At 36.4% G+C, this 20083-nt stretch overlaps 1 protein-coding gene across 3 annotated transcripts in view; it reads right to left on the bottom strand.

Moving 5' to 3' along the window:
* The window catches only part of TAX1BP1 (Tax1 binding protein 1), a 94560-nt gene that overhangs the window by 55753 nt on the left and 18724 nt on the right, over positions 1–20083 (bottom strand). For all 3 annotated transcript variants that reach the window (XM_055314520.1, XM_055314521.1, XM_055314522.1), the window contains exons 3-5: positions 16901–17003; positions 12343–12530; positions 8715–8873 (exon numbers count right to left, since the gene is read on the bottom strand). In XM_055314520.1, coding sequence (XP_055170495.1) covers positions 8715–8873; positions 12343–12530; positions 16901–17003 — 450 coding nt within the window. The remainder of the gene's footprint in view (positions 1–8714; positions 8874–12342; positions 12531–16900; positions 17004–20083) is intronic.

The raw sequence follows: 20083 nt of genomic DNA, 5'->3' as shown, positions 1-20083 counted from the left end.
AAAAGTATGGTATTCTGGATTCAAATGTATACAGTGGTAAAATTTAGTAAATTAGTAACTGAATACTCTAAACAGCAAATTATTGGCCAAGGGATTATGTTATTTATGGAAGTTGTGAGATTTTAAAGATTTTATTTATTCTAGAGAGAGAAAGAGCATGAGCAAGTGAGGGGAGGGGCAGAAGCAGAGGAAGAGAGAGAATCTCAAGCAAACTGCACTAAACTCTGGAGCCCGACCAGGGAGCCCAACACAGTGCTCAATCTCACGACCTTGAGATCATAACTTGAGTCAAAATCAAGAGTCAGATGTTTAACCAACTGAGCCACCCAAGTGTCCTGGAAATTACATGATTTTAAAATAAACCTTACTCATCTGATTTAATCTGGCTTTTCTCAAACACTCTGCATCTTGAAACCAACTAAAATACTAAGCTATGCAGATCCTACATAGAATGTAAGTGTGTTCCTTACATTCTATGTAAGGCCAATGCTCAACAAGGCAGATTTTTGAAAAATAGGAATGCCTGGGTGGCTCAGTGGTTGAGGGTCTGCCTTTGGGTCAGGGCATGATCCCATGGTCCCAGAATCAAGTCTCTCATCGGGCTCCCTGTGGGGATCCTGACCCTCCCCTCTGCTTATGTCTCTGATTCTCTCTCTCATGAATAAATAAATAAAATCTTAAAAAAAAAAATCACACAACTGATGCCTTGCTGGCTCAGTCAGTTGGGCATGCAACTCAATCTCAGGGTGGAGAGTTCAAGTACCCACATTGTGGGTAGAGAAATTTAAAATTTTTTAATTTTAAAAAGTTAAAAATCACAAAACTCATCAGGAAAACAAACATGGGAAGAGGAACTGAATAAACATTTTTTCATAAACAATATACAAATGGACAATAGGTACATGAAAAAGGTACTCAACATCACTAAACATCAGGGAAATGCAAATCAAAACCACAGTGAGCTATCTCCTCATATCCGTCAGGATGGCCATCATCAAAAAGTCAAGACATTACCAACTCTTGGTGAAGACGTGGAGAAAAGGGAACCTTTGTACACTTTTGGTGTGAGTACTATCGAAAACAATATGGAGGTTCCTCAAAAAATTAAAACTACCATATGATCCAGCAATCTCACTTCTGGGTACATATTGAAAGGAGATAAAACCAGGATACAGAAGAGATCCACACTCCCATTTACTGCAATTTACTGACAATGGTCAAGATACAGACAATCTAAGTGTCTCTTAACAGATGAAAGGATAAAGAAGATATGGTACATATATACAATGGAGTACTATTCAACCATGAGAAAGAAAATCCTGTCATCTGCAATAATACATGTGGACCCTGAGTGCACTCTGTTAAGTGAAATAAGCCAGACAGAGAAAGACAAACACTGCATAGCACCACTTATATGTAGAATCACTTATATGTACTTAAATTCATACAGAAAAAAGGGGGGGCCTCCCAAGGCTACCAGATAGAAGAAACAGGAAGAGGCTGGTAAAAAGGTACAAAGTTTCGCTTATAAGATGAATAAGGTCTAAGGTTCTAATGTATAAAATAGTGACTATACTTAACACTGTACTATTTAACAGAAACTTACTAAGAAAACAGAACTTAAATGTTCTTAAAAAAAAATAAAAAACATAAATGTGGGACACCTGGGTGGCTCAGCAGTTATTCATCTACCTTGGCTCAGGGCATGATCCTGGAGTCCCAGGACTGAATCCCACATCAGGCTCCCTGCATGGAGCCTGCTTCTCCCTCTGCCTATGTCTCTGCCCCTTTTTCTGTCTCTCATGAATAAATTAAAAAATCTTAAAATAAATAAAAACTTAAAAAGAGAAATGTGAGTTGACAGATGCGTTAATTAACTAGATAAGAATCCTTTCACAATGTATATGTGTATGTATAGCAAAGCTGAAAAAAATAAACTAGAAAATATCAAAGATACAAGTCTTATAAAACCATAAAAATGCATTATCTTACACTTTAGTATCAATCTATAGCAAGATTACGAGCTAGTTTAAACTATACAAATATATTTTAGGAGCAAAGTATTATAAATTTCCTGAAATTATTACTTAGCAAATCGGGTATAAAATGAAAATTGGCCTTAAAGAAATTTATTGATATACATACCTAAGTTATAAAGATCACCCCTACAACATTAAAATGAAGCCTCTATAGGGCACCTGGGTGGCTCAGTTGGTTAAGCATCCAACACCTGATTTTGGTCAAACTCTCAGGGTTGTAAGACTGAGCCCCTCACTGGGCTCTCTCTGTGCTGGGCCTGGAGCCTGCTTTAAGATTCCCTCTCCCAGGGATCCCTGGATGGCTCAGCAGTTTAGCTCCTGCCTTTGGCCCAGGGCATGGTCCTGGAGTTCCAGGATCGAGTCCCACGTCAGGCTCCTTGCCTAGAGCCTGCTTCTCCCTCTGCCTCTCTCTCTCTCTCTCTCTCTCTGTCACTCATGAATAAATAAATAAAATCCTAAAAAAAAAAAAAAAAAAAAAAAAAAAGATTCCCTCTCCCTCTGCTCCTAATAAAAAATATAAAAATTATTTTAAAAAATAAGTCTTGGGGATCCCTGGGTGGCGCAGCGGTTTGGTGCCTGCCTTTGGCCCAGGGCATGATCCTGGAGACCCGGGATCGAATCCCACATCGGGCTCCTGGTGCATGGTGCCTGCTTCTCCCTCTGCCTGTGTCTCTGCCTCTCTCTCTCTCTGTGTGTGACTATCATAAATAAATAAAAATTAAAAAAATTTAAAAAAAAAATTTTAAAAAAAATAAAACAATAAAATAAATAAAAAATAAGTCTTTGTGTCCTTTTTTTTCCCTCAATGATAATCCATTAAAAAAAAAGTTAGAAATTCAGTGGTTATCATAGCTTCAAAACTGGTTTTCGGCAACTCCAACATATAAGGATATATATGTACACACACACACACACACATACTCAAGTATGTGTGTGTGTGTGTGTGTGTGTATACTTGAGCCAATTCCTATACTAAGCAGTTTAAGTGTCTTAAATTACCTCTGTCCAAAACTCATTATCCAATACAGTAATAAATACAGCTTTAGAAAAGAGAAACCCAAAAATATAAAGACAGAAGTCTGCACTAGCCAGAGCCAGCATGAGAAATCTTTCATGCCCTCTCTCCTATATCTCTAATAACTCCCAAATGCCTCACAGTACCTCAAAGTATCCTACCTAGTTTATGAAACTTAAGAATGAAAACAATATGAATATATACAACAGTTTATAACATGCTCCTTGTATTACTTAAGCAATACTGCTTTTGTTTTCTCAAAAATAGTTTAAAAATATCCTGAAGTACATCTTGTATTAACAACATTCGAGTTAAGAATGTAATTTATTTTATGGGGAAAAAACCTCAACTCATAGTTTAGACTCCAAAACATAATACACCAAACTCTAAAACTTAACAAGGTGACAGTTCATTTTAGTCCTATTCAAAAAACAAGACTCAAGATCATTGGTTTCCTGCGCCTTAATCTTCTGATTTTCAAGTATGTATCTAGCACTCCAAAACAGAAAGAACACAATGAATATACCTACAAACAGCTAATCTTATGACTAAAAAATGTAAAGATTGGGTTAAGAAAAAGACTAACCAATACAATGGAATATCATCTGACAGTGAATAAAGTACTGATACATATTATACCATACATGAGCCCTGAAAACATTATGCTAAGTGAAAGAAGCCAGTCACAAAGGCCACACATAATTTCATTTATATACAATGCCCAAAATACACAATCCATAGAGATAGAAACTTAGCTTTGTGGTTGCCTAGGACTGAGGGGGAAGGAAATGGAGAATGACCACTAACAAGTACAGGTTTCTACTAGGGTGATGAAAATGCTCTAAAATTAGATTATGGGGGAAAACTGGGTAGCTCAGTCAGTTGGCTGGCTGCCTTCAGCTCAGGTCATGATCCCAAAGAGCCCCATAGCAGGTTCCCTGCTCAGTGGGAGTCTGCTTCTGCTTCTCCCTCTCCCGCTCCCCGTGCTTGTGCTCTTACTCTCACTCTCTCTCAAATAAAAAAATCTGTAAATAAATTTTAAAAATTAGATTATGCTAATAGATTCACAATTCCATAAATGTAAGAACCACTAAATTGTATATTGTAAAGTGCTGGACTTTTATGATATGTAAATTATACATTAGATCTCAATAAAGATGTGTTTAAAAAAAAAAAAGATCAATTAGGGGCACTTAGGTGCATCAGTCAGTTAAGCATCTGCCTTCTGCTCAGGTCATGATCTCTGGTTTCAGGAACAAGCCCCAGATCCAGGGATCAAGCACCTTACCAAGCTTCCTGCTCAGCAGGGAGTCTGCTTCTCTCTCCCACACTCTTGAGCTTGCACCCGCACCCGCACCCTCTCTCCCCTCTCCACCCCTTCCCACTGCTTTTTTTTTTTATCTTTTTTAAAAAATCAATTAGATAAGTTCACATCTTTAGTCCCTATGGGCAGAAGTACAGAGTGTCATTAAGAGCAATGGAAGGAGCCAGACTGCCTGCCTCTACCATTTTACATACTGTTCGACCATAGGCAGGTTAAACAACCCCTCTGTGCTACCTTTGTAAAATTCATATTTTAAAATGTCTATTTAATAGAATTAAGTTAACATAAGTCAACACTCAGAACAGCACCTGGCTTATATTAAGTATTCTATGGGTTAATTCTTATTAATCAGTCTTTTATAGCAGAGAAAAAACACAAAGTTGAACTAGAAATGAATGTAAAAATTATCCTTAATAAAGCAAATAGTTACTTTTTAAAATCTAGGGTATACATGAATAATGGAACATACACATCACATTAAAATATAGGCAAAATACAATATGTAACTTATGAGCTCTCAATTTATAGATGTTATTTGGTTTCAGTTTTAATCTACTTTGTAATCCTACTTTATTCCTTCAAGCAGCCAATTACACAATATAACCTAAAATATAATTTAAAAAATAATAATAAAATAAAATATAATTAAATGTAACACTTAAACCAATCTGTTTTTGATAACCTTCACACATCCAATTCTTTTCATTTACAAAATAGGAGTATTCTATTGGCATTTTACAATAAAAAGTATTTATAAAAGATAAAAGATTTATAAATAATTATTATAAACATTTAACTTAGTATGTGTCAAGTATTGAATGGATAACAAGCTAATCTTATTTTATATAACAATGAAAAATGCAACTATGTCTTATACCATGAAGAAACTGAAGGTTGCTCCAGAACATTCCTAGTAAACTGTCCATTATAAATTTTTTTTTCATTATAAAATTTTAAGTGAAATTGTAGATGATATATCATAACAGTCCTTCAGGTATTCAGTGGTATACATAACCCAAAGAGAAGACATTTAGAATTACTGTATCAAAAGTGTTTAGAATTCACACTATGGAAGAGATTTAAAACAAGTGCCAAGATATGTAATGGATTTTACAAGCCACCCAATTTAAGACAAGCAAGGTGTTCTATCTGCCAGGAAAGCCTGCCTGATTAGATAGGTAAAAAAGAATTTCTTTAAAAAAAAAAGCCCAGGGGACAAATGGGTGGCTCAGTGGTTGAACATCTGCCTTTGGTTCAGGGCATGATCCTAGGGTGCTGGGGATCAAGTCCCGCATCAGGCTCCCTAGGAGCCTGCTTCTCCCTCTGCCTATGCCTCTGCCTCTTTGTCTCTCATGAATAAAGAAATAAAATCTTAAAAAAAAAATAATACTAGTAATGAAAAGAACTATTTCTCCTAGCAAGCACATTTTATTCCCAGAAATAAGCAGGCAACCTGTAACTCAGATTTTTTTTTTAACATATGTAAGTATCACTTCTAGGATCTGAGAAAAATGGTATGAATGTCATATTCATATTTTACTCATACATTTTTTTTATTTTTTTTTTTATTTATGATAGTCACACAGAGAGAGAGAGAGAGGCAGAGACACGGGCAGAGGGAGAAGCAGGCTCCATGCACCGGGAGCCCGACGCGGGACTCGATCCCGGGTCTCCAGGATCGCGCCCTGGGCCAAAGGCAGGCGCCAAACCGCTGCGCCACCCAGGAATCCCCCTTACTCATACATTTTTTTAAACATTTTATTTGAGAGAGTGAGCAAGCATGAGCAAGGAGAGGGGCAGAGGGAGAAGCAGCAGACTCCCCATAGAGCAGGAAACCTGACATGTGGTTCAACTCCAGGACACTGGGATCATGACCAAAGCTGAGGCAGATGCTTAATTGACTGAGCCTCTCAGGTGTCCTTTTATTCCTATTTTAGTTCATCATTATGAAAACTAGTAAAATAATACTTATATTTAGTGGGAATCTATAATGTAACAAACACCATTCTAGGCCTTTTATTTAAAAAAAAAAAAAAGATTTTATTTATTTACTTGAGAGAGAGAGAACACACAAACTGGGGGGAAAAGCAAAGAGAGAACAAGAAGACTTCACACTGAGCATGGAGCCCAACATAAGGCTCAAACCCATGACCCCAAGATCACAACCTGCGCCGAAACCAAGAGTCTGATGCCACCCAGGCACTGCAGGTCTTTTTTTAATCACCATTTTAATAGCATGGAATAGCATTTTAAAAGCCACTTCCAAATACCTCATCTTCCCAGATTATAAACCCAACACAAGAATAGCAGCAGGGAAGAAGTCCCCTCTAAGATTAGTGCCTGTCATCAATATTTATGAGTTGCCATAAAAACTGCTGTTGACCTCTTCTGGGTACAACAGCTACAATCTTCTACAAATTTTGCTTCACTAATCCCCTGACCTCAATCTACCAACTTTCTTAATCTATGTGTGTCAGAATAAGCTCTCTTCAGAATGGTCTTTTCTATAGTGTTTAACTCTTGTCACCTGGACAGCAAAGAGTACCTGAGACTTTAAATCTCCGCTAATACTCGACTAGACCAGATCCAAGGCCTCACGCACATGAGTAATTTCACACAATCAAAGCCCTACTAATTCTGCCATTTCTATTCTTCCAATCATCCATTCTTCTCTTGGATTTCAAGATGATCAGAATTGAAACCTCAAAGGCCACATTTCAAGGCATTCTTGATCTTATTGGTTAAGTATATGCTGTAATGGGCCATTTTTATGAGTATTCTATCTTCTCACCTCCATCCCAGGCTGTAACAGAGTGAAAGAAAAAAAGACTGGCATTCCACTCTGGAAAATTGCCAAATTCAGGTATAAAATGAGATAGAAGTGTAAAGAATAGAGAGAACAGAGTAATAACTACACAGAATAGCCAGTGAGTTAAAACAATGGAATAAGCCATTTATCTGAATGCCCTAAAAATCAAGGAAAGCACATATAGTATATTTTAATATTTGGTATACTTGCTTATACTATAGGATATTCCCACTGCAGGATCCTAAGTGTTCCCCCCAAGAGTAAAATGGGGGAGTAACTGCATATTTTAAACAAAATAGGCTAATGGCACTAAAAACAGATGTTTCAGATGTTTATAAGGAGATTTATTATTATAAAACATTGCTTGATATTATGTTTCTAACTCAAAGGAGTAGTCCTCAAATTGACAAGTCAAAAAAATCTTTCCAGAATTTCAGCCTTATTTATGTATCATCTCTGTTCAGGTGTACAATTTACAACCATTCTACTGGAGTATAAAAATTAGTGAAAATCACTGCACTACTGGTTCAAGTGACAACTAGTAAGTAATTGCTCTAGGCCTTGTTGAACAAAAGAAAAATGTAACACACCCCACCCTTAGGGAGCAACAGGTTAATCCTGTAAAAAAGACACAAAATATCCAACTAGTTATAATGAGATTGTGAAAGGTATCATCATAATCTGTGTTTGTCAAAACTAACAAATTACTTACTGAGGGGGGCACTTGACAGGATAGCACTGGTGTTATACTGTATGTTGGCAAATAGAACTTCAAAAAAAAAAAAAAACTAACAAATTACTTTTCTTGTGAAAATAAGTCAATGACTAGGTGACTGTTTTCATCTACTAAAATTAAATCCATTTGCATCTCTAATGAAACAGGGCAGCCTGGGTAGCTCAGCAGTTTAGCGCAGCCTTCAACCCAGGGCCTGATCCTGGAGACCCAGGATCGAGTCCCACGTCGGGCTCCCTGCATGGAGCCTGCTTCTCCCTCTGCCTGTGTCTCTGCCTCTCTCTCTGTCTCTCATGAATAAATAAATAATATATTAAAAAAAAAACGAAACTACACTATTTCAAAGGTATACCTCTTTATATGTATTTTTAGAATAATTTATAGCATTTCTCACATTTTGTCTAATATTACGTCTTATTTCACTGAATTCCTTTTGGAAAGGTAATTTTAACTACTTTGTTCTGTCATTCTGTTATTCAGTATTTATCACTCCTAATTATATTTCCAACCCCTACTCCCAAGCCAATTATTCTATAATTAGATGGAAAGCATATAGAAAGTTGTCAGGAACTAACTCATCGAGACTGGCACCAAAAAAATCTGCAAGTATTTTAACCATTTATAACAAGAAGCAGCAGCAGCAAATTGATAGGAACTGATCTATTCTTCTTTATGTATCTAAATGCTATTTTTTAAGAACAGTTTTTACTCATTTTAACGGGCTCAGCTCTTAAAAAAGTGGGTTTCAGACAATATACTACCAACTACAATCAGTTACATAAAACACAACTAACCTTTTGCTCTGTTTGCAGTTGTTCACATCTTTCTTTCTCATGGTTAAGTTCTCTTTCCAATCTTCCAACTTGTTCTCGAAGTTGTGTTGTTTCTTTTTCCAGAACACCAATTAACTTTAACAGTTCTTCTTTTTCTTTCATGGTTTTCTCAATTTTCAACTGTAAAACAAAAAATTCAAATTGATTTTTATGATCCTAAAATGTTAGTTTTCCACTTCAAAAAAATAGCGAAGAAATGCATAAAAAGAACTCCTACATACAATCTACTTCATGAATCATACATGTAAATAAAAATTCATGAATCATAAATTTAAACTTTCTTTTGGTTGGACAAAAAGAACATTAAAAGAAGGTATAAAATCAAGGGCGCCTAAGGGATCAATTAAAGTGGCTGCCCTCGGCTCAGTTCATGATCCCGGGATCCTGGGATCAAGCCTCACATTGAGCTCCCTGCTCAGTGGGCAGCCTGCTTCTTCCTCTTACTCTCCTTGTTGTCTCTCAAATAAACAAATTCTTTTTTTTTTTTTTTTAAAAAAAGGAACTCCCTTATATGTTACATAAGGCCTTCATCTATGGCATTACTCTTAAAGTTTTATTTATTAAGTAATACCAGTTGATATTTTTTTAATGGTCTCTGGCTAAATTAAAACAAACTTAAAGGAACTGCAAATTTTAGGACAAAAATGCATACTGTAACAATAAATTAACAATGTAATTGATTCTTATAGGAACACAAATAGTAACTCAATTCAGGAAAACCTAAACTCCAATAGTCTAAAAGATCACTAATTAAAGGACCTAAAATAGTAGTAAATAAAATGGTTAATATTTCTCTTAGAACAAGAAGTCTCTGACTCAAACAGGAGACTAATGAAGACTCAAAGGGAAAATTTCACAAAGTAAGCATCATACATTTAACTAAAATAAAATATTTTCCTGGTACAGTCTAAGTTGGTGCTCCAGGGTCTTGGAATCAAAGTGATTAAACTCTATGATGGGGGGGGCGGGGGGAGGGGTACGGCTCCTGGGTGGCTCAATTGGTTAAGCATCTGCCTTTGCCTCAGGTCATGACTAGGATCCTGGGATCAAGTACCGAATCAGGTTCCTTGCTCAGCAAAGAGCCTGGTTCTCCCATTCCCTCTGCTGCTCCCCCTGCTTGTGCTCTTAATTCTCATTCTCTGTCAAATAAATAAATATTTTAAAAGAATAAAAAACTCTAAAATGAGTCTTACAAAAGTTGAAGAACTGCAAAATTTTAGTATGACTCTTCTAACAGACCAAATGAAAACATTATGAGTAAAAATGCCCTCAAAAAAGAAAACTTTATTCATTAAACTACTTCTATACCTTATTTTTTAAAAAACACCTTTTGGCTCTTAACTTTCTGGCAGCTTAACAGTAAAAATATATCTTGACATAGTGCAATGGAAACATTATAAAAGAACCTATTTTTCCTATGATTCATTTAATTGGCACATACTTTCTGAAGAGTTTACTAAATCTTAAGGAGGAATTTTAAAAAGGAATTCAAATTAGATAAAAACGTATACAAGTCTAATTCCTGCCTCCTATTGTGTAATTTGAAATCTTTTAAGCACTCAAAAGTTAAAGTTTTATAATTAGCACTCATCATCTAAACTCACGGATTAAATTAATATTCACCCTGTTTATCTCCCTTTATCACTTCTTTATTTTGTTTTTGTTGTTTTTTGCTAAACCGACTGCAGCTGCACACACTTCATCCCTAAATACTTACAGCAAGCATCTCCTAGTAAGGAGACTCTCCTTTTCAACCACTACTCTCACAAATAAGAAAATTCACAATAGTTTAACATCCAATGGATAATTCATAGTTCTGAATATTCCCACTATCCTCAAAATACCTATTTTTTTAAATTCTAAGATACAATCAAGGTTCACACATAAAATGATTAATAAGACATAACCCTTCAATGTCAGTGCCACAAATGTCTTATACTTGTACTAATTTTGTGCAGTTTTAGATAAAATCATTAAAGAATTTGATGAATGTGGAAAATTTTAGACACATCAAAAAATTGATCAAAATATAAAAATATTTTATCTCAGCACCTAAGAGACAGCAACTTAAATTTTCCTTATGAAGTACCTCTTATGAATAGGAAGAAGTACAATGAATTACACAACATCCCAATTAACTTAGAGAAGAAATATAAGAAAGATATTATAGATGCCTAAATGTTGTTTTCTGGTTTCTTTTTTTTGCTTGGAGGCCCTGGAATCAGGGTGGTCTAATAAGTATTTAAAATGCTGCAATATAAATGCTAACTGGATTCTTTTTAAGAGATGGGCTTGTTTCACTGTCTTTGACTAGCATTCAAATACCAGGCTAAAAACCTTGATCATCAGACAGTTGTCACCACAAAATGGTTTAGTCACCCTATAAAAGTTACATTTCTTTATTTAAGATAAGAAAGGAATTTCTAGAAGGGGAAGGGAAGATACAGAAGAATTCACAATAAAAAATGATTGGTTCCTTCTAACCTTCTTAGTTCGACTATCTAATAAAAGTATTAGATCCATGACCTCATCTTTTTTCTCTAGGCTCATTTTTGAAGATAAATAAAATCAAAGGTATAAAATATTTACGTATAAAAAATCCACCTATTAAATACAAATGTAAATTAACCAAAAATATATACTGAACCAATTAAGCTGTTTTTCACAGAAATTCAAATGTAACATTCTACTTTAAGTTTAAAAATACTGAAATCTTGAAAAAAGAATGTCGTTCTATTTTTTCCCCTCAAAAATCACTAAAATTTAAAACATAAGGCATTATTCGACCATCTATACAGTAAATTTCTATTAGAGCCAATGCAAAGCCTCCCAAACAGCCAATTAAAAAAATATATAAGAAGCTTTTCACCTTTTCTCTTTAAATTATGGCTAATCCAGGATATTCACTTGATAAAATGAACAAGGAAATCATTCTAAAAATGCTCAACCTAAAATGAGACTGGAAAGTTCCCTGATTCACTGCCATACTTGGGATAGCGCATGCTTAGTGAAATGAAGTTCATATCCAATTACGGTTAGATTTATTACTTCACACCACCTTCGCCCCCCCCCCCCCAAAATCTGTACTACTTTACAATCAATGGATTAGGGACCCCTGGGTGGCTCAGCAGTTGGGTGTCTGCCTTTAGCTCAGGGCCTGATACCAGGATCAGGGACTGAGTCTTACATTGGACACCCTGCAGGGAGTCTGCTTCTTCCTCTGCCTGTGTCTCTGCCTCTCTCTCTCTCTGTCTCTCATGAATAAATAGATAAATCTTTAAAAAAACAAAAACAATCAATGGATTAGGCAACCACTAAAGAAGAAAAGTTAGGGTAAGGTAACATTAGGAAAGTTTAACTCAAAGCTATTTATTATACATCTGCTATGCACAAAATACCGATAGGCCCTAGGGACAGTCCCTGCCAGTGAAATCAATAACCTGACAAGAAGAAATTTAAAACACTCTAAGTTTACCATCTTAGTTAAAAACCACTTGATGTTCGGGTTATTTTCTTGAATTTTTTAAATGCCAACATAAGCTCTGTTCTTAAATTATCTATAAATCATTAGCTCACTATTGGTACCAACCTCAAGAAGGCCAGCTTTTGTGGTAACCACCAACATGTCAGAATTTCCTTCATCTTCCATAGTAAGTAATTCTTCAACCGGAGAAGCAGCTCGAAACTGGAAAGGTGTACTTGCTCCACGAATCTCACCCTTATGGGTAACATAGCAGAACTGATAAAATTCTCCATCATCATTTGGAAGGTAATAACCTAGAAGGAAGTTAACAAAAAAAATTATTAAACTTAAAAAGACAATTAAATGCCATATGGGATTTTGGATTGGATTCAGGAACAGGGAGGAAAAACAAATCGCTGGAAACAATAAAATTTTAATAAGGTTTTTTTTTAATTTTTATTTATTTATGATAGTCACACAGAGAGAGAGAGGAGAGGCAGAGACATAGGCAGAGGGAGAAGCAGGCTCCATGCACCGGGAGCCCGACATGGGATTCGATTCCGGGTCTCCAGGATCGCACCCTGGGCCAAAGGCAGGCGCTAAACCGCTGCGCCACCCAGGGATCCCCTTTAATAAGGTTTATACTTTAGTCACTACTATTGTACCAATGTTAAATTGCTGGTTTTTTAAATAATGTACTATGTAAAATGTTACATTAAGGAAAGCTGAGCAATGGGTATACAAAAATTCTGTCTACTATTTTTGCAACTTTACATCCAAAATTATTTCAAAATATAAAGTTTTGTAAGAGTAACACAGGGGCACCTAGGTGGCTTAGTCATTTAAGTATCTGATGATTCTTGATCTCAGGGTGGTGAGATAAAAGCCCTACAGCTTTTAAGTGGAGTCTGCTTGGGGTTCTCTCTCCCTCTCTCCTTACTGCCCCCTCCCTGTGGCCATCCTACTCCTTCTGTTCTTTTTAAAAAAGTAGGGGGAAGGCACCTGAGTGGCTCAGTGGGCTCAGATCATGATCCCAGAGTCCTGGGATCAAGTCCCACATCAGGATCCCCGCTCAGTGGGGAGCCTGCCTGCTGCTCCCCAGGCTTGTGTTCTCTAATAAATAAAATCTTTAAAAAAAAAAAAAATGACATTGGGTAGATTTGGTAACATACTTTTAAGTTTTTAAAACCCCATCCTCCTATCATGTACAACTAAATTTATTAAGCCATGGCTGAGTGTAACTTCATAAATGGCCACTAGACTTATTTTTAAATAAGTAGAAAAAATACATATGCCCTGACTAATCGGCTCTGGTATCATGACATTAAAAAATTCTACAAACTAGATATTCAAGGTCTGATAAATCTCACAAAAATAATCCACTAAAAAGGGACACCTGGGTGGCTCAGCAGTTGAGCATCTGCCTTCAGCTCAGGTCATCATCCTGGAACCCCAGGATCAAGTCTTGGATCAGGCTCCATGCAGGGAGCCTGCTTCTCCTTCTGCCTATGTCTCTGTGTCTCTCATGAATAAATTTAAATAAAATCTTAAAAAATAATCCACTAAGAAATGGTTCAAATTCCATTTGAGATACAAGACATAGTTATTCAAAGTTGCAATTTAAAGCTATCTAGAGGGGATCCCTGAGTGGCGCAGCGGTTTAGCGCCTGCCTTTGGCCCAGGGCGCGATCCTGGAGACCCAGGATCAAATCCCACGTCAGGCTCCCGGTGCATGGAGCCTGCTTCTCCCTCTGCCTGTGTCTCTTCTCCTCTCTCTCTCTCTCATAAATAAATAAAAAATTTTTTTAAATTTTTTTTTTAAATAAAGCTATCTAGAAAAATCTCTCATCAGAGTAACAGCATTGAAAATAAAACAGAAAAGCAACCAAATTACAAGGGTCTATATAGGAGAATTACATGCACGTATTTTTGTTAGTTGCTCTGAGTTTTGCATTTCAAGACTCATGACTCATAACAAAATGAGCAAAGCAATTCTGGATTATGCTTATAATCTCTTCTAGCTCTAATACTGTATAACTAAGTTTTTCAAGACTCTGACTTTTTTTTTTTAAGATTTTATTTATTCATGAGACACACAGAGATACAGGCAGAGAGAGGCAGGCTTCCTGCAGTGAGCCTGATGCAGAACTCGATCCCAGGACTCCGGGATCAAAACCTGAGCCAAGCACACAGGCGCTCAACCACTGAGCCATCCAGGTGCCTCCTAACCTCTTTATATAACAAATGAGTTCTAGGCAGGCAGAAGTGTTTATCTCTGAATTTCAAAGTAAAAACTAACATGAATTTTTTTAAAACTTGGAAAAGTTACTGCATTTATGTTTAGCTGCCATGAAAATATTCTTAAAGTATAAACAAACTGGATGCTTTTTATTTATAAAGATTTTATTTATTCATGAGAGACACAGAGAGAGAGAGGCAGAGACGACACAGGCAGAGGGAGAAGCAGGTTTCATGCAGGAAGCCCGATGCAGGACTTGATCCCGGGGGGTCTCCAGGATCACTCCCCGGGCTGAAGACAGCACTAAACCGCTGAGCCACCCCCCAGGCTGCCCGCCCTTTTCTTTAACTGCTTTTAAACTTCTCGGTAAATCACTAGTGAAGTCTATAACACTATAAAAAATTCAATAAGTTAATTTAAGAAAATTAATCACATTAAAAATGGAAATAAACCCACAAGTTTTAAGAAAGAAATATCTGGAGCACCTGGGTGGATTTGTCAGTTAAGCATCCTGACTTCCAGCTCAGGTCATGATCTCAGGGTCCTGAAGTCCTGAGATCCTAAGTCGGGCTCTTTCCTCAACAGGGAGTCTAGTCTGCTTGTCCCTCTGCCTCTCTCCCACCCCCTGGTTCATGCACACGTTTGTACACTTTCTCTCAAATATTTTTTTTAAAAAATATCTTAACAAAATCATTTCAAATATATACATTTGAATTTGATTATCTTTTAACTCATAGCCTTTTTTTAGATAAACTATATAATTTACATCATTCTTAATCCATAGAACATTATGAGGACCTAAATCTTCGCCTATATTACAGTATAAATTTTATCCTCTGAATGTTTCTTGACAGTACATTATAGAATTTTTTTTTATATGCTAGTTCCACGTGGTCACATTGCCAACTGATTTTCACATCAAACATATATAAACCTCAGAATAAAGTTTTTTGAAAAACAAACCACCAAAATCCAAAACACTGCCAACACCAAATGCTGGAAAAGATGCAGAGGAATAAGACCTCTCACTCAATACTGATGGGAATGCCAAATGGTATTATCACTTTGGAAAACAGTTTGGTGGTCTCTTACAAAACTAAACATACCAGGACGCCTGGGTGGCTCAGCAGTTGAGCATCTGCCTTTGGCTCAGGGCATGATCCTGGGAGTCCCAGGACTGAGTCCCACATCAGGCTCCCTGCATGAAGCCAGCTTCTCCCTCTATGTCTCTCATGAATAAATAAGTAAAATCTTTAAAAAAAAAAAAAAACCTAAACATACCATACCATCCAGCAATTATACTCATTGGTATTTACCCAAATGAATGGAAACTCTACATGCATACAAAAACCTGTGAATGAATGTTTATAGCTTTATTCACAATTAACAAAACTTCTTTTAATATACAAACGAACTATTAAACTATTCAATAGAATATCACTGCTTCCTCTGCAGTTCTCTGCATATTATGTGCATTACAATATCATACTGATATAGCATTCACTGGCTTCAACAGACCAAAAAGAATCCACAGAATAAACAAGGCTAAGAATTTCCTTTAATATAATCCAAAATCAGTGCAACTATAATAGAAAGATCACTCTGAAGCAAATTCTGTGATATAAATAAAGCACTTTTTTTTAACTTTGTATATAATGCCAAGCTAAGAACAAATTTTATATTTACTGACTTATACCTATTTTAAAAGCAACTGCTCAGGATCCCTGCCTGGGTGGCTCAGCAGTTGAGTACCTGCCTTCAGCCCAGGACGTGATCCCGGAGACCCTGGATCAAATCCCACGTCAGGCTCCCTGCATGGAGCCTGCCCCTCCCCCCTCTCTCATAAATAAAATATTAAAAATAAATAAATAAATGCAACTGCTCTATAAATTCAATAATCATTGTGGTTTTCATACTGAATTATTTTTCTCACTCTAATTTGTTACATTATTCTAATATTAGTAACAGTTTTCTCATTTGAAAAAAAAAATAATAATCCACAGTAAGGATCTGGAATGAAACTAACTCTTCAATGAAAAGCAAAAAGCCGGGGATCCCTGGGTGGCGCAGCGGTTTGGCGCCTGCCTTTGGCCCAGGGCGCGATCCTGGAGACCCGGGATCGAATCCCACGTCGGGCTCCCGGTGCATGGAGCCTGCTTCTCCCTCTGCCTGTGTCTCTGCCTCTCTCTCTCTGTATGACTATCGTAAATAAAAAAATAAAAAAAATAAAAAAAAATAAAGAAAAGCAAAAAGCCTTTTAATGTCCACAAAAAATATGTATCGTACACTACATATTTACATTCTTGTGACTTCTGCTAAACAAACATACGAATTAATTCAACTTTGGTATGTTGGACATGCCTAAGTGGACCATCACGATGGAGAGCAACATTTTTAATGGCAAGAAAACATCAAATTTCATCAAGTTGTTTTCAGTTCTCTCACCTTGAAATGCTAATACACAATTAACTGTTGATCCTTCTACATAATGTTCAGGCATAGGAGACCATAAAAATGTGTAATAATCACGAGCAGTACTCCATCCAACCTACAGGAAAATAACAAAAACACAGAGATTCTAAGTATTTTAATATTTAGAATCTTATAGCGTTTTTTACTGCATCCTAAAGTTAAAACATGTGTTACTATGTTTACAAATCATTGCATATTTTAACAAGCATGTCAAATTTTTTATTATTTTTATTAAGCTATAACCTAATGTTATAAAAATCTGAATTGAACAGTAGAATTTCTATTATGTATTAAAAATACAATCTGATACCCAATTTCTCAAGTAAAATCTTAGTATGTACATGATCAAATAACAACTTATATTTCTTAAATTTCCCTTAAAATCTGATTTCACTAAGCATAAGGGTTTTTTTTTTCTTTTATAAGCAGGGCTCAAACTCACGACCCAGACCTAACCCGAGATCAAGAGTTGGACACTTAACTGAGCCACCCAAGTGCCCCCTCACTAAACGTAAGTTTCTAAAACTTACTATTTTAGTCTCAAAATTCAGTGTATTTAGATTTTCCTCTCCACCTTAAACGTGGTAACTAAACTTCACTAATCTCTCATACCAATTCTTACCTGCAGCCAATTGATAATTTTGTAAAAAGTCCTTTGTTACCAAGATATTTATATATAAAAATAGAAAACCTATGCTCCACCTATATCTAAAACATTTTCAACTTGGAACACCTGCGTGGCTCAGTCAGTTAAGCATCTGCCTTCGGCTCAGGTCATGATCTCCTGGTCCTGGGATTGAGCCCCATGTTGGGCTCCCTACTCGGCGGGGAGTCTGCTTCTCGCCCTCTCTCCCACTGCCCTTCCCCAATGCTGGTTCTCTCAAATAAAAAAAAAAAAATTTCAACTTACTATACAAACAGATTCAGTCTGTATTTTCTAGATGGACTATACTGTGTTAAATACTGAACATTAGAGATGTTTAAAACAGGTACACACAAAATTCGTTTTATTGTGCTTCACAGATACTGATTTTGTTTCATTTTGTTTTACAAAGTGAAGGTTTGGGATAACCTAGAATCAAGTCTATCAGAACCATGTTCCCAACAGCATTTGCTCACCTCACAACTCTATCACATTTTGGTAATTCTCTGAATATTTCAAACTTTTTCAATATTATTATAATTGCTATGGTGATCTATAACCAGTGATCTTAAATGTTATTATTATTATAATTGTTTTGGAGGTTCACAAACCACACCCATATAAGATGATGAACTTTAAATATATGCTTTGCTCCACCAACTGGCCATTACCTTATCTTTCTCCTCAGGCCTCCCTATTCTCTGACACCCAACAAAATTGAAATTAGGTCTCAAAGTCTTCCCAAAGGAAAAGTCATACCTCTCGCTCTTAAAATCTAGAGTTTTAATGTATCCTCTCAATCTTAAAATCTTAAAAGCTAGTAATGAATGATTAAGCTTAATGAAGAAGGGATATCAAAAGCCAAGAAAAGCTGAAAGCTAAGTGTCTTGCACCCAACAGCCAAATTAAAAATGCAAAGGAAGGTTCTTAAAGGAAATAAAAGTGCTACTCCAATGAACACATGAATGATAAAAAGCAAAACAGTCTTATTGCTGATATGAATAAAGTCTTAGTGGTCTGGAGAGATCAAATCAGTCACAATACTCTCTCAAGCCAAAGCCTAATCCAGGGAAAGGCCCTAACCTATCTTCAATTCTATTAAGCCTGAGAAAAGTGAAGAAGCTGCAGAAAAGTTTGAAGCTAGCAAAGGTTGGTTTGTGAGATTTATACAAAAAAGCATGTCCATAATATAAAAGTGCAAAGCGAAACAGCAAGTATTAATGTAAAAGCTGTGGTAGCAAGTTACCAAGAAGATCTAGATAATAAATGAAGGTGGCTACACTAGAAACAATAGATTTTCAATGTAGATAAAACAGCCTTATATTGGAAGAAGAAGCCACCTAAGACTTCATAGCTAGAGGGAAAAGTCAATGCCTGGCTTAAAAGGACAGGCTGACTCTCGCTAAAGGGCCAATGCAGCTGGCAATTTTAAGTTGAAGCCAAAGCTCATTTACCATCTCAAAAATCCCAGGTCCCTTAAGAATTATGCTAAATCTACTCTGCCTGTGCTCTATAAATGGAACAAAGCCTGTATGACGGCACATCTGTCTACGACATAATTTACTAAATATTTTAAGCCCACTGTTGAGATCTACCACTCAGAAAAAAAGATTCCTTTCAAAATCCTACTGCTCATTCACAAAGCAGCTGTTTACTCAAGACAGCTGATGGAGAGATACAACGTTAATGCTGTTTTCATGCCTGCTAACACAATATCCATTCTGCAGCCCACAGATCAAGAGTAATTACGACCTGCAAGTCTTACTATTTAAGAAATACATTTTGTAAGGCTATAGCTGCCATAGGCTGTGATTCCTCAGATGGCTCTAGCCAAAGCTAAAAACCATGTGGAAAGAATTACCATTCTTGATGCCATTAAGAACATTCACAATTCATGGGAATAGAACAAAACATCATCAACAGAAGTTGTAAGAAGCTGATTCCAGCCTTCATGGATGACTTGAAGGGGTTCAAGACTTCGGTGGAGGGAAGGAACTCCAGAGGTGGTAGAAACAGCAAGAGAACTAGAATTAGAAGCGGAGCCTGAAGCTGTGACTGAATTGTTGCAATCTCATGATAAAACATAAAACACATGAAAAGTTGCTTCTTATGGAAGAGCAAAGATTCCTTGAGATGGAATCTACCCCTGGTGAAAATGCTATGAAGATTCTTGAAATGACACCAAAAGATTTGGAATATTACAGAAACTTCATTTACAAAACAGCAGCAGGGTATGAGAGGACTAACTCCAATTTTGAAAAAAGTTCTGTGTGTAAAATGTTATGGAAAAATCATTCATGAAAGATCAATGGATATGACAAACTTCATTACTGTCCTATTTCTTTTTTTCTTTTTAAGTAAACTCTACCCCAATGTGAGGCTCAAACTCATAACCCTGAAATCAAAAGTCACATGCTCCACTGACTGAGCCAAACGGACACTCATTTTGTTGTCTTATTTTAAGAAAATGCCACAGCCAACTCAACTTTCAGCAACCACCACCCTGACCAGTC

The sequence above is a fragment of the Nyctereutes procyonoides genome, unplaced genomic scaffold (genome assembly GCF_905146905.1).
Source record: "Nyctereutes procyonoides isolate TBG_1078 unplaced genomic scaffold, NYPRO_anot_genome, whole genome shotgun sequence".
Classification (NCBI taxonomy): Eukaryota; Metazoa; Chordata; class Mammalia; order Carnivora; family Canidae; genus Nyctereutes; species Nyctereutes procyonoides.
The sequence above is the reverse complement of the archived record's forward strand: the minus strand, read 5'-3'. Positions and strand labels throughout refer to the sequence as shown.